The sequence below is a fragment of the Mustela nigripes genome, chromosome 3 (assembly GCF_022355385.1).
Source record: "Mustela nigripes isolate SB6536 chromosome 3, MUSNIG.SB6536, whole genome shotgun sequence".
Classification (NCBI taxonomy): domain Eukaryota; kingdom Metazoa; phylum Chordata; class Mammalia; order Carnivora; family Mustelidae; genus Mustela; species Mustela nigripes.
In genome coordinates, this window is record NC_081559.1 from 44062381 (window position 1) to 44086559 (window position 24179).

Here is a 24179-nt window from a genome sequence, read left to right on the forward strand (position 1 = left end):
TGAGTGGGCTGGCAGCAGGACCTCAGGGGTGGACTCGGGGGCTGGGTGTGTCTTTCAGTCACTTGCTCAGGACTATAGCTCAGACATAGGCACCCTAAATATGCCAGGGTGCCACCCCCAACTGTGCAAGCCACAGGTGTGCCCGACTGTCCAGGCCCAGACCACGGATACCAGGGGCGCAGGGTGGAGCTGGATGGAGTGAGATGGCCAGCCCAGGTCTCTGGGCAGCTCCGGGCCACTGGCACAGGGGGACAGGAGGGCGTGTAGGCAGCATACCCACCTGGAGCAGCAGCCGGTGGATCTGCTCTGTGAGCCCCTGAATGCTGGGGGGCGGGTCCTTCTCCTCCACTGGAGACTGAGCTGAGAACACGTCCTCATTCAAAGGGCCCCTGTGCAGTTTTAACCGGTCTGTCAGCTGGGCCCCCTGACGCACAGCCCGGCTGGCCTCCTCCCTGCACACCCCTGGGCTGCTACCTGCCCCTCCCCCCTGCTCGCTGCTCTGCTGTAGGAGATCCCGCCCACCTGGAGTCACGGGCACATGAAAGGAGGTGGCTTGGGTCCTGTCCACCCAGTCCTGCCCTCTGCCACCTGCTGGTGGGGGAAATGAGGGTCCCCAGGCTGGCCCGGGCCCTGGGAGCACTCACACCCTGACTCTGTGTCTGCCGATGATGAAGGAGATCTTCCTGCTCCATGGGTTGATGAAGCTGGACCAGCTGGTGTCCAGAGTGACATACTCGCCGTTCCGGGCGCGGAACCGAATGGGAGAATAGTCGAAGGGCTGCCCACCGGATTGTACAACTGTGAGAGTGGGAGCCACGTGGGCATGAGGACAGGTGTCTGGTGCTCTTGGGAAGAGGAGAGCTGAGGGGCACTCCACTCTGGAGTCAGCTCAGAACTTTCTAAGAGGCCAACCTCAACCCTGTGGCTTTCAAACACCCCCCTCCACACACAACTTGGCTTTAAATTGCAACAGCGGAGTATTTCCAGAAGTTTCCAGAAGTGCCACCACAGATCTCAGGACATGCATCTTTGCTATCCTTGACTGGTCTTCTTCAGCATGCTCAGTGTTCCCTGTGTCTGCAAAACTTGGGCTTGGTGGGGACACGGATCACCCACTCCCTTGGCCTGGTCAGCACCTCTGTCACCACTGCTGAACCTGCCCCCCACCCCGCCACCTGCCAGGGAAGCCAACAGTAAAACCAGGTGCCAAAGATTTAGGTCCCACAAAGGGATGCACGGGAGGTGATTACTCTCAACTGACAGAGAAAGGGAGTGGGCACAGAGCCACAGCATCTGTCCCCACATGCAGGAAACTGATGTTACCCATCTACACAGGGCACTGATCCCAAGCTTTCCCAGGAAATGGGACCTACTCTTTTTATGGATGGTGAGCATCAAAGGCCGGTCACTTGGGTGAAGTTGCAGAAGCATGGGGGTCTCAATCAAGTCCTGAGGTAGGTAGCCCAGAAGGGGGACCGCCCTGCAAGGCAAGCACAGGCTTTGTGCTCAGGGGCAGCCCCCGCTGGGCCTCAACGCCCCCACTACCCTCCAGGGACCCCCTCCAGAACACCGCCTCCAGGCAGAGCAGCAGACTGGCTCTGGGAACCCTCCTGCTCCTTGGGAAAAAGTCACAGACTCCCAATTCCCCAAAGATCAAGGTGTGGGAATGAGGCTGACAGAGAACAGTGTTTCAATTAATTAGCAAACAGAAGCCTCCCCCCAGGTCTAGGATAGAAAACCTGGCCCTATGAGGCCCGCCCAGTACAGGCTCAGGTCTGTAGCCGTGTGGCTTAGCTCCTGAAAGAATAAATCATGATCATGTTTTTGCTGTTCCTCTTTTAAGATCTTTTCTTTCTTCGTGTCATTAGCAAGTTCAACCAGATGGGGCTGGCATGGCCTTTTTTAAAAAAAAGTGTTGCCTGGACTCTGGAAAACTCTATGTGCCTCCTTTCCACCTGCCAGAGTGTTCCCTTCTCCTATTACTCTGGCCACTGTGTCTGTCTAGTCCCGCAGAGTCGCAGTAGGCTGGGCGCCTTCGCTCTTCTCCTGCCATTGCTACTCTACCTTCTAGGAGAAGGTTTGGGGGTGAACTTCCTGGTGCCCCTTCTGCCTCTGTTGGGCGTCCTCTGCCCACTCAGCTACTGTTCCCTCTCCCGGACATGGGTCTCAGCCTTCCCCTGGAGGCCAGTCTTTTTGCCTCTGAGCTGATGTTTCCTCCAACTCCTCAGCTCCAGTGGAAGAACATTCTCCAAGCCTTTAGAGCAAAGCTTGCTTGTTCCCAGTAGACTGGAACTTTCTTGTGGGCCCAGTGTTATTATTTAATTTTCTCCTCCTGGTCCAAAACACACTCTCTCCAGGCCTATATTTTCCTTTGACAGGATGTACAAAATGTTCCTGGCACTCTTCCAGGTCAAGGCTTGGCAAGGTGAGGGGGAGGAGGGGGATGAGGAGAAGAGGAGGATGAAGGAGAGGAAGAGGAGGAGCAAGAGGCGGAAGAGGGGACAGGAGAAGAAAGAAAGGGGGAAGGAGGATGGGGTGTGGGGTGGGGGAGAAAGAGAGGAAGGGCAGAAGGGAAGGCAGGAGGAAGGGGGAGTGTGGGGAGGAGTCCTGGCCACCTGCCCAGCTGTCCTGTGCTCTCTGGCCTGTCCAGGGTGGGTGCCTGGTGCCTCTGTGCCAGGTGTAGGCAGGGGGTGACCTGGGTCCTGATAGCGCCTGTGGAGGCCCCCTTGGCCCATCTGAGAAAGCCCAGAGCGCCGGTACACCCAGGTCCACTCCCCCTGGGGCTTCTGAGGAAAGCTCTTCCCCACCCCTGCCAGCAGCCAATGGTATTTTCGGTGTCATACAGGGGGAGCTGGGGGAAGGCGCTCCACAGGCCTCGCCCAAAGCCAGCCAACTCAGAACACTCTCTCAACAGTGCTACTGCTCCAGCTAGAGCGCCTTGGGTGGGAGATGGAGCAGACTCTCCGGGGCAGAATGGAGGTGATCCAGCACCCCTCCAGCTCCCACGCCGGGAGCAGACTGTGGCACACAGGCCGGCAGATGCAGCTCTGCTGGGATCCTATCAATGGTGTCTCCAGCTTCCATCCTAACCCTGTCCCAAGCCCACCACCCATGGCTGTGCCATCTTTCACTCACGTGTGATTTTAAAACGAGTTTCAACAGGATAATAAAGATACACTTAATGAGAACGATGTCCAGCTACCCCAGACACCCCCTTTACATAATATTCACATCACAGGAGATTTTTAGTGCAATTCCAGAAGGATTTCATTGCCCAAAGTTCAACATTTTTGTGGATTCTCGCCTCTGTAAAACCAACACACAGCCTTCATTTTAGCTACACAGCTTCAATGTCAAAAACAGGAACGTTCACTGAGCTTTACTCAATTGCCATGAGGGAACCACCAAGATCATGGTGAAATACTAACCAGCATGTGACCGAGTCAGCTGCTGTGAAGGGTACGGTCCTGACTTCAAGACAAGCCTAGTGCAGGAGGAGGTGGGGGTGGGGGTGGAGAGGCAGATGTCAGTGTCATGGCACACTTACCTTTCGTCCACATCCTGGAACAGACAATTTGGTGTATGTGTGGTCGTAAAAATTCTCTTTTCAGGAGGAATTCTAGGGGCTGAAAGAATAGAATTTTATATAGGTTTCTGATTCTAACAAATACACATTTAGGACAGTTATACTACAGCTACTAGAAAATACCACATAGATTCAGATGGATAGGCAGCAAAGGAAGAAAATTCACAAGTGGACCCAGGAGACAGCCCACCGCACGGGGAACGGACCCTACACTCGATGACCGCCAGCCAACCTTCTTAACCTCCTTGTGGAGGGTTTAGTCTAGAAAGTAAAGAATCACCACATTCACAGAACCGTGTCATGACACATAAGCATCTCTCAACGAAATCATGGGGGAAGGCCAAATTCATGATTTTTAAGATCCGAGAGGTAGCTGAACAAATTGTTTTAAGAAATGAGTTAAGTCTTTAGATTCAAAATTCTCAGCAAACGTCCTTGTCTTGGGGACTTTGGAGTTTCTAGGGCGGGCAAAGGTGGTGGAATAATTAGCGTAAAGGAAATCATCTATCCAGAATTTCTCTCAAACACCAAGTTCATGGACAAAACACTAAATATCTAAAGCTTCCTTCTTGAAGAAGACTCAGATCATATCAGGGGAATAACTTGTTGAAATCCAAGTAACCCCTCTAAATCTTTTTTTTTTTTTTTTAAGATTTTATTTATTTATCAGAGAGAGAGGGGGGGAGAGAGCGAGCACAGGCAGACAGAGGCAGAGGGAGAAGCAGGCTCCCTGCCGAGCAAGGAGCTGATGTGGGACTCGATCCCAGGACGCCGGGATCATGACCTGAGCCGAAGGCAGCTGCTTAACCAACTGAGCCACCCAGGCGTCCCGACCCCTCTAAATCTTTATAGACCGTGTGGAAGAGAATGTTCTCTGCAGACAAACTCACCAAACATTTCCCTCAGTTTTAAGAAACACCTTTTTAAAAGATGACCTCATCAACCCCTGGGACAAGGTCCTGAGTACCGGGAAACGTGGACTGGACTGGGTCCCTGTGGTTGGTAGTTACAGACAGCGCCTGCCCTCTGAGAATTCTGAAGCCATGTCGCTGAGTTGCCAGGATGAGGAAGGTTCCAGGCCAGGTATGGGGGCTGGTACCACACGAGGACCACATCATGATGCCATTCAGTGGGAGGAGGTGGCCAGAAGGACAGAATCAGTGTGGCCAAAACCTTGGGGTCATTTGGGCTTCAGGGGAAAGCCCAGATGTGGGGAGGGGATGGCCTGAGAAGTGAGCAGGACCGCGGACGGGCAGGTGGGATAAGCCTGCTGTGATGACTGGCTTTCTACGTGTAGAGGAAGGGAGGAGAGAGCAGGAGCACAGACTGGGAGTCAGTGGGCCAGTGTGCCTAGAGAAGCCACTGCAAGCAGAGAGGGTGGGGAATGCAGGGGACAGTAGATGGGCCCAGGTTGGGGGGGCGTGGTTTGGGTTCTGAGCAGGCAGTGGTGTCCGGGCATTCTTCCGGGTGTGGGGATGCATAAGGGTGGCAGGGGCTTGGGGACCTGGAGCTGAGGGCCATTCTCACTACACAGATGGAAGGCAGTGGCTGGGGAAGGGGGAAGGGCACTCGGGTTGTGGCAACAGGCTGGTCATGGGTGGGAGATGCCAGCACCTGGACCCCTGTAACAGACATGGGGAGGTGTTTTGGCCCCGGGTATGGGGAAGGCCAGGGGGCAAAGGTGGGTGTGCATCTAGAGGGAGATGGAGACATTGCCCAAGGATGGGAGGAGAGGCCAGGGCTGGCGGTCAGCCTTACAGACATTAGGTGTGAACCAGGACCATCAACAAGGGACCAGACAGAGCCGCCCCCCACCCCCTGGCCAGGCAGTTACCTTCGTAGCCCGAGTGTACTCTCTCCGCCAGCAGCACGCAGCACAGCTGGCCCCCGGCGCCCTGTGGGTCCCACACCTTGACCAGGTAAGGCGTCATGCGGAACGGGTGGTAGTCAATCTCGTTCTCATGGGTTTTCCCAATGCTGTGGAGGAGGCCCAGTTAGAGGTTTGCAATTAGGATGGAAGGAATTGTCCTTTCTTGCTAGTCACTGCTCCCCCAGTAGTGGCTCTTCCCAGAACAGTCCTTTCATATTCTGTCTAGAAGCCTGCCACACAGAGCCAGGCCCCTTGCCTGGTAACCTGGGCAAGCTTGGCGTGCTGGCCTGGGCCTGTGGTGTGTGCTTTGGCCCCACACGCTCAGATGCCCATGACATCAAGGGCAGACGGGTGAGTGAACAGCCCTGGGCGGTGGGAGGTCTCCCAGGAGCCCTGCTCCAGAGCACTTCCATCAGGGGGATGGACATTGCTTCAATGGTAAGGCCCCAACCCCAGCTTCTGAGAGTGCCCGGACCTGGCCAGGGGTTGCTCCTGACCCTGCAACTAGACACTCAAGCAGTAGCCTTGTTTTGGGCCAAAAGCCTGCTGTTGGGAGAGCTGGAGAGCTGTGGGCTCTCCCTGGGAAAACACACATTTGAACTAAAGGCTGCATGTGTGTTTTGCGTCCTCCCTGGGGGATATGCCTTCCCAGTGAGGGGTCCTTAGGCAGCTTGCCAGGTGACAGACACCAAGTCCAGGCTCCCCAGGCTCTCCTTGTGGGGCACTGAAATCACCCCACTGTTGACCAGGCTGTCTCAATACTTTGTTATGGAAATGATCTTCTCACATAGACTTTTTAGGAATATGCGCACACATGGCAGGGGCACGTGTCTCCCAAAGCTTCTACCCTGAAGAACAGGGACACAGAGGTCACAGCACAGCAGGAACTGGTGGGGGGCAGTCCTACGTCTCCTCAACCCCATAAGAGATGCTCAGGAGAGAAGGCTTGTACCATTCCCAGTTGGGGAACACCTGTCACAGGCTTACCTGACACGGCAGAAGAATGATTTCTCCTCCATGCATTCCTGAGTAAATGAATCTGAGAGAGAGAGTCCAAAGTTAGCCATCCTAGAGCACAGCACAGTACAGACAGCGCTCAGTTTTCCCCAAGCTATGGAGTGAGGGCATGAATGCGTATTTATTTATTTATTTATTTGGCAGAAAGAGAGATCACAAGTAGGCAGAGAGGCAGGCAGAGAGAGAGAGAGAGAGAGGAGGAAGCAGGCTCCCCGCTGAGCAGAGAGTCTGATGCAGGGTTCGATCCCAGGACCCTGGGATTATGACCTGAGCCGAAGGCAGAGGCTTAAACCCACTGAGCCACCCAGGCGCCCCAAGTGAATGCGTATTTACATGAGCAGAAAGCGAAGCCCTTAGAGATCATTCTTCACAGTTCTGACTAAAGTCAAACATATTTCATGAATGTAGCACATATCAAATTATGGAATGCTAAAAGCTTACTACCAGCTGTTTACCAGTTTTGAAACAGTTCACAGGCTCCCACAAACACACCAACTAAAAACTTAACTCCAGGAGACAGACTGACTGATGGGCAGAATTTTTGCACAAAAACAAACATTTCAACCCACGTATTTTGGGGGGGATATTCAGTTCTAACAGAAGCAACTCAGGTCACTTCAAAGCTTATATCAATCTTTCTGTTAAAATGTTAACCTACTTCAAAATCTGAAACGCCTAGCAAAAACATGATGTCACTCCAGCAGCATCATCAAAGATGAGGAAATGGTGTTTTCACAACACAGGATTTTTTAAAAAGGGAATCCTAGACATTGATCTTTCACATAAAGTTTCCTCTATTCAAATGAAAGAGGAGAAGTAGGAAATTACTAGTAGGGGAAAATGGTATAAAATCTCCAGCCTGGAAAGCCCCTAGAGAAGTCAGCTGGTCTTTCTTTTTCGTTCAGACACAAACTCGGAGGCAATCATCCCAGGGAGCCAGTGCCGGCCCATTTGTGCCATAAACCCCCATGTGGAGTGATGTCCCTTCCACGCAGTGACCTACAGGTTCTCATGACACACACTGCAAGCTTTAGGGACCTGACTGGGCAGTCCTCGGGGGGAATTCTGGAGAAGGTGGGTGGCTTTATATCCCAAACCAAAAGCGACCATCTCTTTTTGTGAGTCGATCCTAACGCCCAGGTGGCCCACTGTCAGGAAGGTACAGCCGGGGAACAGCGGTGGTGGCGCTGGGCGGTGGTGGAATGGCAGCCTGGCCAGCCAGCTGACTACAAGCAGGAGGAGGTGGGGTGTGTGCAACGGAGAGGGACCTGCGATCCAGGAGATCACGACTGAGGTCACGCCTGCCTGAGTGACTCCCAGGCCCACTGTTTCCCGTCACCTGTCCTGGCTGCTTAGTGTTTCTGCCCATGTGTTCACCTTCAGCTCTGAGGGCCCAGGGCCCAGCGAGGGGCAGGCAGACAGATGCTGCCAGACTCACAGGTCAAGAGCGGGCTTCTGCTGGCCACTCTGCTCACTGAAAGCGTTGGTGGGGTTGGGGGATGGGAGTAGCTGCAGGGAAGGCCTGAGCTGATCTGGTACCTTCTGCCAGGATCCCATGCCATGTTTCTGCTAAGACTTTTCTGGTCAACCATCCTGTCCTTCGCCTACATATGGGCAAGGCCTGCACTGGCCGCGATAAGAGCGTCCAGGCTTCTGGACCCTGAATCCTCCCGATCATGTGGGAGGAGGGGGACAAAGACAGGCCATGGAGCATGGCCTGCAGCCACAGCAGGGCTGTCCAGCCTGGCTGGGAAGCCTGACGTGAGGCAGGGCCAGCAGGGGGCACACAGCTCAGCCTGCGGTGCCCGCACCCTCCAACCCCACCGCCCCCAGAAGGAGCAGCCCCCACATTCTCCACACTACAGATGCACAAGCCCAGGCAGCTAGGCCACTGCCCTGGAAATCTCACCTGCTCCGCTACACATGCTCCAGGGCGGGAGCTTGTAAGGCGTGGTGGAGGCGTGGAACACGCTCACGTCATGGGGCGCCAGGAACTCCACGAACCTGGCGCCATAGAAGGCGTCCCTTTTACAGTGGAAGATGGAGGCAACTTGGTCAGAGATGTACAGGATCTTCCCGGTGACCAGGGACACGGCCGCAGCAAACATACCCTGGAAGGAAGCAGCAGCTGCATGAGGACAGGCTGCCCCTCCCCAAGGGGCACAGATCTGAGAGGTCAGGAGAGGCCTCTGGGCTCCCCGCTCCAGCCCCTTCCCTCTCGCTGGGACCCACAACCACAAACCTCTGCCAGCCCCTCTCTCTCCTAGGGTGCAGGCGGGGTGAGGCGGTGCCGCCTGGGCAGCTAGAGGCTCCCACCTGGGCTTGTTCCCAGCTGGCTAGTGGCCTGAGCCCTGGCCCAGAGCCCCCAGGAGGTTCCACCACAGTGGGGGCATCGGAAGGAGGAGATGGGCAGGATAGGGGAGCCCTACTCTCCAGACCAGTTTTGCCATGATGCCAGTAGGTCTGGATCCCCACCTGCCTTTATGTCTGCTCTCTGAGAAGTAGGAGCACAGGGGAAGGGACAACTCGCTTCCCTTCCCCTAGACCTCCAAGGGTGCCCTGCCCTTACGGGGTCTTAGAAAGGCACAGGCTTTGGAGTCTCACCAGCTGAGTTCAAATCCCAGCCCCCCTGCCCCCACAAAGGGAGCCTAAGGTCACCTGGTAACTCTTCAGTCAAGGTGGGGCTCGCTCTTACACACACAAGGTTTGGGAGTGGATCAGCCATGACAGAAGGACTAACTCTCAGAAAACAGCGGGAGTCCAACACAGTAGCTATGTCTGAGTCACTGGACTTTACATTGTTATTTAAGGTCTTAGCTGACTTCCCGAAATTCCAGACTCCATGGTCCTAAAACCCCTGACTGCCAGTGTTCAGCCTCAGCCAGCTCACTGGGGGAAGCTCCGCTTTCTGGGTGAAGACGTCACTCATGTCTGACACTTACCACGTTCTTCACAATGAACTCGGAGGTGACACTCTCAATCTCTTCTATGGTGTAGGAGGGCACGTTGGCACTGCAGGGGTGGTTCTCACTGGACATGAGCAGCTGGTAATACTCCTCATTGGCTGCGGAGGAGACCAAGGGGGGCTGAAAATGGCCCCACCTCCCTGTGCTGGGGGCTCTACTCTTCTCATGAGAAAGGAGGCTACGCACACTATCTTCCTGGGATGCCGAGAACCGAGTGGAGAGATGTGAAGGCAAGGCAAACAGAAATCTGTTTTAGTTTGCCTGAAAAGTCTGAAGACCTTTGATTACAGAACTTTTTAGATGGTAAGTGCACATTATTTTACATAACATGGGCACAGAGTTCCTCCTAACCCTCACTTTGCCAGCAAGGTCCTCAGTCACGAAACAAGGCTGACATTTCCTCTTGGGACGGCTGTGGCAGTTTTTGCACTTGCTCCTTGGGGCCGGGGCAGACACCCCCATCCAGACAGAGTCCCTCACTCAAAAACATGAGATGCGAGACGCTGCAGGAGACTGGTCCCAACAGAGCCCAACGCCAGCGCCACTCACCCCACAACGTATACGGCTCTTGGGGGCAGACTATCGCGGGGCTGCCCACCTAGAACCTGAGGCTGGGAGCAGTCCCCAGGGAGGGGTGCTGGCAGACCTGCCCTTCAGAGAACCTCTCCCCTCCCCCGAAGTTTATGAGCACCCTCGGGTGGGTTGGCTGAGCATGGTGTCTGCTTTCACGGTATTAACCCTCACCAAACAGACACAGCCTTGGACAGGAACTGGCAGAGAAACTTGGGGCTGCAGAGGGCACCCAGGAGGCCAGTGTATGCCAGCACAAAGCAGAGCCCAGGCCCCCATGCCTGGTGCAAGCCCTCCCCACCAGACCTTACAGGACAGGCAATGACGCCCTTCCGACGAACGACGAACGTTAGAAGACACAAAGACTATTTGAAATAGGATTTCGTATCCATTGTTATCCGTGAGAAGCTTTGCGCTGCTTTGCCCTGCCTGCAGGGTCCCCTGGGACCTCAGCGTGTGTGTGTGTGTGTGTGTGTGTGTGTGAGTGTGTGTGTGAGTGTGTGTGTGTGTGTGTGTGTGACATACGTGAAGGTAAAGTGGAGCAGGAGAGGGGCTCCCACATCTGCTGGGAGAGGGCATCACCTGCCCTAACGAGATGCTGGCCTGGCTTCTGTCCCTGCTTACTGGTCATAAGGTACTGAAACAGTGAAGAAATTCCTCAAAGCACAGGTGGTTTCCTGTGTAACAAGAAAGGGCTCACCCCAGTGTTTGCTGCTATAAAATCAGGATGCCCACGTGGATACCTTCTCCAGGCTTCCTGCTGCTTTCTCTGACACGCTGGAGGAAACTTAGAAATTCTCAACGCTCCCATCCCCACTACCACTGACGGAGAGGCAAGGCTGCACAGACCTTTCTGACCGCCTAGAGCTAAAGCATCTGAGATGACACTGAATGCAGGGGTCACGGCCCAAACCTCCAGGGATGGGTGTCTGCAGGAGTTTGCTGAGCAGTCAAGTTCATGATTCGCTAGAAATGCTGGCACTTCCCTCACAGCGGTGTGTTCTACTATCCTGGAGACAGACCCAAGAGATTAAGGGGGAGGGGCGGCAGGGCACCTGCTCAGCGGGAGTCCAGCTGCAGCAGCAAGGGAAGGAAGACTCAGGGCTCTTGGAAGTTATTGAAGGGGCTTGGAGTTTATTGAATGTCAAGGTTCTGAGCTGATGATGTAAATATTTTGGCAACTGCAGTGTTCCTTCATGGATTCTGCACTGCATCTACGAAGACTTCCGCACATGTGTTCTCAGGTGAAAGCCTTGGTCTAGACCATGGACCAGTCCTAAAAGCTCTTACAGTTTCTGTCACCTAATAAAAAGGTCCAAGCATGTCCACAACAGGAGCAGAATGTGGACCGTGGAGGGCTTACCACTGTGCGCCAGGGATGGAAGGAGGCGCTCAGTCCTGGTTTCCTGGTTGAATAAAAGACAATCTGGATGGAAATTCATGCCTTTCTAGACGAACAAGAAATGGACTGCCCAAGGTCTTAGGTGCAGGAGCTGAAAAGTACTGTCCTGTGAGGATAAGATCTGGCAAGATCTTGTTATTTTTCAAAGGAACAACCAGCCCTCAGCTCAACACTGTAGGTGTTACTCTGAAATTGCACTCGGAGCTGCTCATCCATTTCAGTGAACTCCAGCTCAACTCCAGCCAGAGCCTAGAGGATGCTGGGCTCTCCTGACCTGACCCCATCCCACGGCAGAAAACCTTCACATCGTAAATACATTCCTTTTTATCAGCTGGTTTTCTACCTGTTTTCTTTTGATTTTTCCTTTAAAAGTCAAGTACGGTAGAAACGTTGTAAAGACTTCAGACTTCTAGAATTTCCTACTGCAATTTCAGGGTTGGGTTTTAGAAAGTCGACACAATCCACGTTATTTCAACAAGCTGGGAACAAATACATGAGCCGGATGTACCTTTCACCTGCTTCACGCTCCTTAGTGCATATTTCAAGGTGGCCAGCGTGCTGGCTTTCCCCTTGGCCTTCTTGTCTACTGGCAGGTGGACCTTCAGCTCCTTTAACGTTTTTATCAGCTCCTTGTGCGCGTCTACTTTGGCGGACTGCTCGCTGTTACGGCAATAAAGAAAGAGGCAATCACATGTTAGCTTCCCGACTCCTCCTTCCTGCACTTCTAGTCCCATTTCTCATCCAGACGACCAAGACATTCAGTCTGTGTGGTTCTCTGTGGGGCACTGCAGGATACACAGCACCCTTGGCCTTCTCCCCACCAGAGGCCAGAAGTCTCCTTGCCAACTGTGACCACCAAAAATGTCTCCTGATGCTGCCATGTCCTGTGGAGATGGAAAGCCCTAGCCTAGAACCACTACACTCACCTAAGTGGGGACTGCAGAAGCCGACCCCCTCTCGGGCTCTTTGTCCCACCCACCAGGCTGGAGCTGGGCTTTGCCCCCTCAAAGCTGTGCCTTCCTGCCCTGTGTCAGACAGAAAAGGATAGAGCAACGGAAATGACAGAGGACAGTCAACTGGTGTCCTGTGGCAGAAATGTGAATGAGGAACACAGGAAAACCATAGGGAGGAAAGAATTGTATGAAAGAGCTCTAAACATAAGGCTACAGAGATGGGAAGAAGACAAAACAGGTGGGCCCTTCCCTGTTTAGAGCAGACAGTACAAAAAGAAAGCAGGAGTCATGTCTCAGGAGAAGATGGCCAGATGCCCACACACCCAGGCCCGAGAGCTGGAGTTTGCTCCAGTGGTGATCCGAAAATGTCTGTGGGGGCCATCTGGGTGGGTGGCTCAGGCGGCTAAGCGTCTGCCTTTGGCTCAGGTCATGATCCTAGGGTCCTAGGATCAAGTCTTGTGTCAGGCTCCCTGCTCAGTGGGGGGTCTGCTTCTCCCTCCCTTCCCACCCCTGCATTACGCGCTCTCTCTCTCTCTCTCTCTCTCTCTCTCAGATAAATATAATCTTAAAAAAAAAAGAAAATGACTGTGGATGTGAAATTAAGGATACCATTGTTACCACACCTAGAAAGGGGGAGGAATGTTCCAGATGAACATGTCTACAATGCAGACAAGGCCTGTGAAGTCAGAGCTGTAGGGGCTCCAGACCCGGAGCATCATAAGGGGCCCCGAGCAAATGGGGTCTGAGAGGGCAAGGCCAGCTCCCAGCCCAGACAGCTGCACAGACCGACAGGTTCTAGCAGAGGCTTGCAAAATACCACAATACCCCCAAACTCACCTCCAATTACAAATCTCCAGTCCTCAGAGACCGTAAAGCAAGGGACTTGTGACTGGCCTTACCTGCAGCCACTTGCAGATGTGCTGTGTTCAGACTTTGCCATCATGAGGTCAAACGTATTGGGACTGTGAGCACGAGAAATAAAGGTCAGTCTCAGAGGACTGCAGGCTCTGTCCACCCCCTCATCCAACCAGTGATGACAATCCAGATTATCCCACACAGAGTAAGATAATTACAAGAAACACATGGTTAAGATAAAGCCGGAGCGTAAGACCTTCAAGTTTCAGGTACTGGGAGGACTGACAGAGCAAGGTCATGTTGTACAGACACCTGCTGCTAGTAGAGCCACCAGTCCTCCCACTCCTGAGATCTCACTATGCTCACTCGCCATCTACCCATCCACAGTCAGGAGGTCAACATCAACAGCAGCATCATTATAGTAAATTTTAGTTATTCTTAATAAGATTTTTTTTAAATGTTGAAAAACATGGGAATCATGATTTAAAGACCACAAAAGCCATCAGACAGTGGGATGAGATGCTGAGAAAACAGACAAGCGGCCTGGCCTCAGTGGTCCGAAGGCCCCACCTACCCTGGGGAGGCGCTGGGTGGCCCCACCAGCATCTCCAGCTCCTGGCTGCCCTGGCAGTCTTGCCCCGGGGAGCGGTTCTCCTCGGTTTCATTCCCACTGGAGCTACTGCGCATGTGCACATCTTCCTGGAGCTGGGCTCCACGGGGCTCAGGCTCCTCTGGCTCCCGGGCAGGGGGACCGGAGCTTGGGGGGTACTCGGCATATCCATTCATGTTGGCTCTGCAGTGAAGCTGGGAGAGAGAAATGTCATCAGGCCCTGCGGCCATCGTGGGCAGTGCTCCCCAGAATCTGTTTCCACATTTCACCGCAGATGCCGGGAGCAGTCAGGGTCAATAACAGGTACTCTTTGTTCCTAGCCACTGGGCTCTTAGCTCCTCTCTCCTACCGCCAGGAATCAGGAAAGCAGATGAATCCTGCGGCCACAGCCCCCAGTCATCAAACTGCTGGTGGCTTAGCTGGGAGGCCACAAGAGGATGAAAGAGCGTCAGTGGCACCACCCACCACGTGGGGAGCCTTGGGGAAATCTCCCCGGATGACGGCGGGGAGCAGCGCGGTTTGGAAGTATTGGCTATCACAAGCTACAGGAGAGCCCAAGCCCAGGCTGTATGTAGGGGGAACCCCAGATGAAGCTGCAGAAACAGGGAGACTTCAGGGAGAGAGGAGGTTGTGAAGCAGGTGTTGCTCTGTGAAGGGGGTCAAGAAGGTAGGAGCTCCGACGCAGCATGGGGGTGCACGTGGCTGTGGGAGGGTGCAGCACCAGGCCACGAAAGGGTTGGAAGTACCAGATAGGTGATCTTTGTTGCATTTGGAAGGGTCCTCACCACTGTGCTACATAAAAACTTGAACTTCCGTGTTTGGGGTAAGAGGGTAGAGAGGGGCTGAAAGAGACAGACCAGCCCTAAGGCTTTTGCAATAATTCTGGAAGACAACCCCAAGGATGAGCAGAAGCAGGGAGTATGCAAGGTGGGAGAGGTTCAACCAGGAGCCTAAGGATGGGGAGAGAGACATCTTTGGGAGAGAAGGATCGCGGACGTATCTTCTCAGGGTCCTGGCAGAAAGCAAAAGATGTTTGGGCCTGGAAGCTAAGCAGGCATGGGGAGGGGGAAGCTGTTACTACCCTAGGCCTGGAGGGCAGGAATTAAGGGTTAATGAAACCAGAGGAACCCAGACAACCTGTAATTTGGGGGAACAGAGCTGGGGGTATAAACCCTTGGCTTCTCTCTCCTCCTGACCTTCATGGTCAGGAACCCAGATAGTAAGGGGACCCACTAGCACAGTCCCGGAAGGCCAGCCCTGGGCACTGAGAGGGGCGGGGGAAATCCCGAGGGCCCTGACTGAGTAGAGTCTCTGGGCACAGGCAGTGTGCACCCCACAGCTTCCAAGTGCTCTGAGGAACAGGCCAGATACCTGGTTATTACAGACAACTACACACACACACTGTTCCATGTAACCCTTGTGATCATTGACCACTGGATACCACATAACAGAGACCATTCTCCATTGTCTAGAGATGAGAAAACAGGCCAGTGACTTGATTGAGGCTACACAAGACAGGTGACAATGCTGGATCCCAGGCCTGCCTGCTCCTGAAGATGAGGACCCATGGAGAATCCAACCACACCATTCTCTGGAAAACAGCAGGTCTCATCAGACCTTGTCTTGTATAGGAAGCAACAAATGGGAAAAAGCTAATGTGAGTCCTCCAAAAAGATGTGCAGCAAAAAGCAGATGAACACAACCTGCATGGCATGGGGAGACCAGCAGACTCAGGATGGCACCTACTCTGTAGCATAAAGAACAATCGAGAAATGGTGGATTTAAGAAAACAAGTAATGAAGGATGAGCTGAAGCCACAGAGTGAGAGGAAAATGCCACCGTAGAACAGAGAATCATAAAGACCAAGTCCAGAGCAGATAACAAAGAAGATGGCCCCAGAAATGTGGAGGATGAGTGCAAGGAACTTTGAAAAGCACCAAGGAAAAGAGCAGCTACATCAGAGCTGTGTTTTTACCTGCAGGTAAAAATAGCTCTTTCTGAAAGAAATGTCACAACAGTGAAACAGAGACTCTAATGAAAGATACATACCAAGAGAACCATTCTGGCTGAAGACAGACTTGGAACTGCCAGTCGAAGGACTCCTTGAACACCACGCAGTTACATGAAGAGTCCAAGCTTAGAGTTGTCCCGATATAAAACGATGTTTTCAAGGGGGAAAAAAAATTCTACTCACATGCAAACAGGAAAAACAAACAGGTTACCTACAAAGAATGGAAAGTCACTGAGTCTTGGGCAGAAGATACAGGCCCCAGAGCTGATACACGGAAGATGGCCTCCAAGGTTGTGGTCAAAGGGAGGAAAACCCAGTTAAGCATGCCTGCTTGTTGTGGCTTCAGCAGCAGCAGGTGGCCAAGATCCTGACTCACAGAGAACCCAAAGCCCCAGACCAGTGAAACACCTGACCAAAGTTAGAAACAAAACAAGCAAATCTACTCCTCAGTCTTTGTTTGATCTGCTTGTTTTTTAACATTTCAGAGATGCCTTAGCTGACTCAAAGAGAACACGGAAAGTGCTCACTTTTGGAAAGACAGAGACCAGAGAATAAGGATGGGCGATCCCCACAAAGGAAAACACTGAAGATCCACAAACCTGGAGAGATGTTCAACCTCATTAGTCATGAGGAAGACGCAAAGAATGAGGTAACCAAGAATCGACAGGACAGATGGCATCTAGTGTCCATCTGTGCAAGATGGGGGACATTGTGTGTTGTGGTCACTAATGGTCTTTCTGGACGGGACTCTGGGCATGCCCAGGACATTTTTATAACCCTCGCCCCTCCCCTGCTAGGAGGCCTCTCCACTTCTCAGGAATGCCTGCAACGTGTGCACAAAGACCCAGGAGGGTGCTGTATGGAGAGAGAAAACTATCCAAGGACCAACCACAGGGAGGCTACTGGCATCCCAACTCAGGCATCTTGTCCACTATCCAGTGGCCAGTGGATCCAGTCCTGGCCAAACCCAGCCTCAATTTCCAAATGGGGCCTGTGCTTCCCTGGCCCCACCCCAGTCCTCTGCTCCCCCTGGCTCAGAACACAGCCCCAGTCTGCATGGGTGTCTGTAGCTCTGTGTGGCCTCCCTGGCTGCCTCCTGAGCATCTCCCATTGTGGCCCGCCTCCTCGGCCCTGACCCTGAGCTCTGACCCCAGGGACTTTGCACTTGCTGCTCCCTGGTGCCCACAGGACCCTGCCAAGAGCCTGTCCATCCTGCACAAACAGCACTGACTCCTCCCCCACCTGCCCCCCACCCCCTGCCTGGCTTCCGGTCCTTCAGCTCACCGCTGGACTCCACCCCAATGTGCAGGAGCTTCAGTTGTCCTCTGCTATATCCCCAGAGCCCACACATATGGTTAGCGACATCAAGCCTGGGACATCCGTGCTAGGGAATACTAGGTACCTACTAAAGATAGGGAAACAAGACACATTGAAAGGGGAAGATTCTAGGACACCAAGGAACAAGTTATAGAACAATAAAGAACAACAGTGGGACAGACGGCATTTAGGCAGGGCTAGATGCCGTCTTCCACTGATTAACTCGCTCTGAACAACACATGGCGCTTCTGGACATCAGAAAATGGGACGCATGTCCTCCCTGCCCTCATGTCACTAACATCCCAGTGGGAGCAAGAGATGATCCACAAGGGAATGGCATGTAATGGCTTAGAATGCTAAGCGGTCTGAGAGACAGCAACAGAGCAGATGAGGGGTGCGGCATGGGAGAGGCTGGGAGTGCCTCCGGAGAAGGCAAGTGCACTTTACCTTGTACCTGAGCCCCCGTGTGTGGAGCTGATTCACAGCCTCTTGACCGCTCTCTCCCCCAACCTGTGGCTGCGTCTGAGAAGACGCTCCCCTGATCCTCATGGCTTCACATCTAAGGCAGCCTGGAGTCTCTGGCCAGGCTGGCCACACATGGCCTTAGACGAAGCGGCCCACGATGAGGGTGGGCCCTTGCCTCCCCAGCTGCTGCGGAAGGGGCCAGGGAAGCAACTGGCCCAGAGGGACAGCACACGCCCCCCGGGGTGAACTTTGGCTGTGGGGGATGGGAGATAGGACAGGTCAGCAGGTAACCACCCCCCATCCTTCCCTTGAATGGAGTTCAGAAGCTCTTCTTTCTATCCTTTCTTCTTCGTTGTCTTCTTTTCTGATGAGCCCCGTGGGCTGACAGACCAGCCTGTGTCCCAACCTCTCTGCTCCCCTGTTCGCTCACTCTCGCTGCCTGGGACTGCACACCACCCCCCCAGCCCAAGTGAAATGCTTGCATCAGGTGTTCTGCTTTTAAGAGAACCCAAACAAAGATAGACTGAAGAAAGTGAGAGAGTGGGCCGGGAAGGTGCTGGAGAAAGAACATTCCAGGCTTGGGGTGGAGGGGCAACTGCAAAGGTCCTGAGGTAGGACATTTGAGGAAGGTGGTGCAGTCTGGAGCAGAGTGGGCAAGGAGGTGGTATGGGGTCAGAACTGAATCACAGGGCACCTCAAAAGGGCAGAGCAAGGACTCTGCTTTATTCTGAGTGAGATGGGAAACTGGGTTCTGTGCAACAGGATCTGACTTAAATTCTAATGGGCTCACGGGCTGGAGGCAAGGAGACCTCTGCAGAGGCTCTCACTACAGTTCAGTAGAGTGGCCAAGGGGCTGCCCCAGGGGCAGAGGCAACAGCATTCCCTCTCTTCAACCCGCCCGCCCCCTCCCCAGTACCCTGCGCTCCATCGTCCCATCCCACGGCCCTCCCCAGACAAGCAGCCCGTATCCCTTCTGTGAGTGAGGTGTAAAGGTCGAGGGGTTAAGCGAGCTGCCCTGGATGGTAAGGGCGTCAGTGGGTTCCACTGCTTCCTGACCCCGTGATCTTGGACAAGTTCCTGAGCCTCCCATGCCTTGTCTCCTCATCTGTAAGAGGGCTGAAGCGGCTCCTGCCTCTCATGACTTGCTGGGAGGGTTCAATGTCACAGCCTGTGTGTGCCAAGTGTCTGGGACACAGCTGCAGCCAACAGAGGCTAGCTTCTATCATCACTGCCAATCACTGCAGGAAAACAGATGGGGCAACAAAATAATTTTTTAAAAGGAGGTATTTCATTGCCACCAGAGTGGTCTCTGGCTTGTATTTAAAAAGACAAGGAGCTCAGCCGGCCATCCCCAGCTCAGGCAATGAAGACATATCCTGGAAGGAGGCATCACATGCTTTGCTTCCATGTGCGCCCCAGGGGCTTGTCTCTCTGCTCCTCAGAGAACTCCTGGCTTTGCTGCCCTCCCAGACCCTGTGAGCAAGTCTGAGTAAGATTCACTGAATAGGAGTCACAAGACTACCTTAGGTAAGATAAATCTTTGCAAAGAGGGGCAGACAAGCATGGCAGAAATGTGAAGCAACAAGCCAACCAAATCACCTGAAAATTCATCATTCCAGAAAACGCATTGCTCAGCACCACTGGCTCTTCATGTTGCCTTCATGTTGCCAAGTTGGCAAAACCAACTTGCTCATCGAAGCACACTTCGTCTCCTGCCTTCCACAAGCATTTACAGAGCACCAGCACGTGCCAGCCCTGCCGGGACCCTGGGCATCCCTGGGCAAACCTGGTTCCTGGGGAGAAGTGCTCATAGTCTGGGGCCACAGGGGGCCCCAGAAAGGAAAGGACTGCCAGGCTGAAAAGGGGCTGCTGGGGAGGCTGGGATGGACCTGTCCCTAGAGTCTCCTTGCTGCCCCCTTTGCAGATGTCCGCCCATTAGCTCTGCCGCAGAGAATGGGCGGACTGAAGGCAAAGGGCTGAGCTTGGACCCTGATGCTGGTCACGTGACCACGCCTTAAGCGCAAGGGCTGCCTTGACTGGACAGAGAAACATTTATAAAGTACAGTCTGCAGTGAGATCATAGTCTGGGACGGGCCTCACAATAATACCGGAGTGGGAGGAAGTGGGTGGGGGCAGGGAAAGAGAGGGGCCTCAAGCCAGCTGGTTAAAGCCCGCTGATGAATTCATGAGGGTTCATTACGCCATCCTCTCTACTTTCGCATGTATTCATAGTTTCCGTGATCAATGGGGAAAAACACTGGGAATGAAAGCACAGCCCGGGCCTTGGGTCCACCCTCCACTGCCACCGCCAGGACTCCGGGACAGGTAAAAGCTTCTCACACTCAGAGCCCTTGAGCCTAAGGGGATGGTACTGCATTTCTTTGTGGAAATTAAAAGTCAGTGTCTTTAATCCATGTACGTCCACAAAGCAAGTGCACCCGTGCAGCTAGCACCCAGCTCCAGAGGTAAAACTCTACCAGTGCCCCCCCGAGGCTGCTGGTGGCCCTCCCAGCCATCATGCACCTCCAGGGTCACCACCAGCCTAACTTGTGACAGGAAGGTGAAGTCTGTCTGTTTTCACACTTTACAGAACAGGGCTCTCGCAGTCTGGACTTTGTGTCTCAGAGCCCATGGTAGTTTATAGCCGCAAATATTGTAACATGTTTGCTCCTTCCTGGTAGGAGCCAATTCCCTGAGGCCAGCCTGCTGTAATCTGGAGAAAATGTTTGTCCTGCTAAATAAACACCCGCGCTCTCCATGGCAACAGCTGGGTAACCGAGGAAAACGCAGTCCAAATATGGAAGGGAGGAAGGCAGGAGAGACGCATGTCTCAGCCTCACTAAGACTCCTTTGGATTCTCTCAACTCTGTTTCCAAAGCCTTAAATACGCAGAAGCATGAGATTTAAAACAGGAATAAGGCAAAAACATCAGTTTCTTGGCCTCAGCGTCCATGGAAGGAGTTACTCCAGGTGCCTGCAAACACCTGAGCTGTTCCCACTGCTCCCTTGTCGCCTGCAGCACTGCTCAGGGCTGGAGTCCCCTCCACCACCGTTCCCCGCTGATAATGCCTGTGATCATGACCGCCTGCCCTCCCTACTCACCTACTGCTTCTGATTTGCTCTGGACGAGGAAACACAGTAACAAGCTTGTCACAGACCTGGGGCTTAGAGAGTTGGAACCAAACAGTAGCTCAGGGAGAGTACCCATCAGAGGCTCCTGTCCAGACCCACCCCACCCCCTGGGTCTGCAAGTGGACCAGCTTCCCAGGGGGTAGAGGGTGGGAGCGGCGTGGAGCAGGTGCACAGAGGGGTTATGTGTCTCGTCTTAGTTTTGCCCAAGAGGGCAGTTTTCAGCATCCCTCTTCTTTTGACTAAATGCTGAGAGGTCCTGCTAGCCACTCAGTAACCTGGCCGAGCCTGTGGTTGCTGAGGCCCGGTGAAGTTACATCACCATTTAAAAACAGCTGTGCCCACCAGTATTTTTCTGAAAGTTGAGTGGTGCACAAGAGACAGTGCCAACGAGGAGAACCTTTCCTACTTCCTTCGAAGCATGGCAGACGTGGCTCATGGGGAAACGTTACGGGATCTGAAGTCACAACAGACCCCTCTGTCCCCTGCGTAGGGGCCTGAGGAAATCATCCATAGAGTAACCAGAACCCAAAAACCTAGGAGTGGACACAGGCCTGGGAGGTTGCCTGATCTGAGTCCCTCTGTGCAGATGAGAAAACGGAGTCCCAGAACAGTGGCTGAGTCACCACTCTCTGCCCAGCACCCCAGCCCCCACAGAAAGCCAGGCTGTGCTTGTTCTGTACCAGTGAATCACACCAAGATGCTGGTGACAGATCACGGAGGACACCCACAGTGCCATCTCTGAGCTGGCAGATCACGTAGCTTCCGCTTCAAAAGAGAGGAGCCCTTTCCCTCATTTTACTCCTACACCTTACAAAAAGTGATTAACCTTGTATGTAAGAGGTCAGTTTCCAATTAAAGCCTTCAGAGAGAGCCCTATTCATTCTCAGTCAAACCCAGCCCCAGACAAGAAACCCCAGATGGGGGTAGAGGGTGGGGTATATCTCCTTTGCAGCCAGGGAGAAGGCAGTGGCCCCTCCTGTATCAGAAACAGGAGGTGAGCTGTATTCATAGAGGAGCTTCTGACGTGGTGCTGGTGTTCTTGACATTTGGGAGACCTGGGGCTCCTCCCCTCAAATTCCAGCCCACTCAGCATTCAGCACCCAATTGCAGGCTTTCGCAGAATGTCTAAAGCTCATCCCGACCCAGATCAAGACCCTCAGAATATGGAAAGACTCTGGAGACAGCCCAAACCCAGGCCCACCAGGTATCAGGGCCTCAGTTTCCCAATCTGTCAAGCCAAGGTGTTGCCCTGAATGATTTCGAGGGTTTCTTCTAGCTTTATTGTATGAATTAGCTTTCCATACTGCTCTCTTTTGTGGAGGTTACAGAAACCCTGGTAACAGGGTTCTCATCCCTTACCTGGCCTTCCTGGAGTGCTTAAGCAGGCCACTAACCACCCCCGGTCCATGTCTGTGCCTTGGCAACCAAGGTGACCCACAAGAGATGGTGTGATTGGGGCGCGTGGGTGGCTCGGTGGGTTGAGTCTCTGCCTTTGACTCAGGTCACGATCTCAGGGTCCTGGGATCGAGCTCTGCATCAGGTTCTCTGCTCAGTGGGGATCCTGCTTCCCCATCTCTCTGCCTGCCTCTCTGCCTACTTGTGATCTCTCTGTCAAATCAATTTTTTAAAAAAGATGGTGTGATTGCTGCATCACAAAGTGGGACCCTCTTCTACTTAGTCTGAGAAGAAGGAATAAATACAGGGAGGTCCAGGGGAGGTAAAGGGGGTGGATTGTGGCTGTGGACTCCCTGTCCCCAGGGTTATAGGCCTAGCTTGACCCTGGAACTTTCTTGTCTCTCTGCTCACCCAGTCCACAGGACCCATGGGCTGTCCAGGTAATGCTTCTAGACCAGTGTCCATCAGTGGTCCTTCCCCAGCCTGACACTTCCTGAGGAGGAAACCAGCTCCCTAAGAGGCCCTGCATATTCCCAAGGACCGGTGGATTAAACCTCAGTTGCCTCAGCCTTTCCCGCCCTCTCTCCATGGGACACAGGGAGGAGTGAGTGAGTGGGTCCTTAAAAGAAAATCATCTGGAGAACGACAGTCCCATGTGGCAGTCACTCAGTAGCTCCATGACCCTACACAAGTTGCCTAACCTATCTGGATCTCACTTTCTCCATCTGTAAAATGGGGATAACAGTACTCGCCCCCCCCCTCACCGCCCCCCAGGCCGGTTTTAAGGAGAGAAGAAGTCAAATAGCCCAGAAAATCCTGGGATCACGCCTCCGTGAGCTGCAGGAGCCACCGCCGCCCGCCCAGAGCCTGTCCACCCGGACCCCAGACCGCCCGGCCCAAGACCCATCCCGGCGGTTACGTAACCAGCCCGGCTGCGGGACCGTGGCCGGCGCCCCAGCCTGGCGCCGCCGGCCAGTCCGCCCGCCGCGCCCGCAGCGCCCGTCGCGCCCGCCGAGCCCTCACCGAGCCGCGTCCCCGCCGGTCCGCGCGTCCGTCCGCGCGTCCGTCCGTCCACCCCACAGCAGCCGCGGACAGCAGCCCGTACCCCGCAGCGCCGCCGCCGCTGTCACATAGTGGAAAACGTGACTGCTCGCGCCGCGCCCGCCCCCGGCTCCCGCCATTGGCCGAAGCGCAGCCTTATCTGCATACTGTGGGGGCGGAGCCTGCGAGCACCTCGTGTCCGTTGGCTGCAGCGCCCGTCGCTCTCTTTACATAAGACGCACATGGAACTCCATGTTCACCGCGTCGGTTCCTCAATGGAGACGCGACGCGCCTGTCCCCCCTCCTCATCCTCCCGAGTGGTCCCTTCCACTTCCGGCCTCGGCGCCTTCCATTCAAGACCGCCGGCGTCCGCGGATTCGGGGAGCATTGAGTGGTGCGTACCACCGCGGCCGGGGGGAGCCCGGCGCGGGACCGGACCGGCTCCAGGGCACCTCGGTCGGGCCGGGCGGACACCCAACGCTCGCTGAAGCCCGGGCCTTGGAAGGCCGCCACCTTCGCCAACGGGCCCGGGGCGCGCCCCTGTGAGAAGCTGCCTGCGGACCTCTTTCATTCACTCCTTCCCATTCATTCATTTACTCACTCCCATTCATTCTACGCCAGGCGCTGGAGCTGCCCCGGGGGCGGGAGCGCCCGGTGCATGACCACCGGGGCTCCGAGGTCCACCCTCGTTCGGCATCGGCCAGGACGGCCAGCTTCCAGGCGGTCTTGCTGCTTTTTGAGATCACGTGTCGCAATATTTGATTCAGCAAATAGGGTCATTTTTACTAGGAGGAGGTACAAAAGAAATAAATGACGTGTTCCCAACCACGTCATCAGGGAAGAAGGACCGTCTCATTCCTGAAGAGGGACCGTAAATAGTCAATTTGGGCGGTGTGGATCGTAGATTAACCAAGGCCAGAGTTACCCGCAGAGGGCCCACGGAGCGAGCAGCGCCTGAAGCAGGGCAAGGAAAGGCTTTGGGGAAAGGA

General features: G+C 54.1%; 1 protein-coding gene across 3 annotated transcripts in view; it reads right to left on the reverse strand.

The window, feature by feature from the left end:
- PER2 (period circadian regulator 2) overlaps nt 1–23908 on the reverse strand; it is a 39937-nt gene extending 16029 nt beyond the window's left edge. For 2 of the 3 annotated variants that reach the window (XR_009403083.1, XM_059393829.1), the window contains exons 1-12: nt 23792–23908; nt 13794–14023; nt 13264–13326; nt 11920–12071; nt 9416–9537; nt 8383–8584; nt 6444–6495; nt 5421–5563; nt 3548–3626; nt 1374–1480; nt 645–798; nt 281–389 (exon numbers count right to left, since the gene is read on the reverse strand). Coding sequence is in view for 2 of the 3 variants with exons in the window: in XM_059393829.1 (XP_059249812.1) it covers nt 281–389; nt 645–798; nt 1374–1480; nt 3548–3626; nt 5421–5563; nt 6444–6495; nt 8383–8584; nt 9416–9537; nt 11920–12071; nt 13264–13326; nt 13794–14023; nt 23792–23797 (1419 nt within the window). In the remaining variant the exon portion in view is untranslated. Of the gene's footprint in view, nt 1–280; nt 390–644; nt 799–1373; nt 1481–3547; nt 3627–5420; nt 5564–6443; nt 6496–8382; nt 8585–9415; nt 9538–11919; nt 12072–13263; nt 13327–13793; nt 14024–23172; nt 23296–23791 lie in introns of those variants that run through there. The other variant, XM_059393830.1, reaches the window with a different exon arrangement.
- Between the last annotated feature and the right edge of the window lie 271 nt (nt 23909–24179).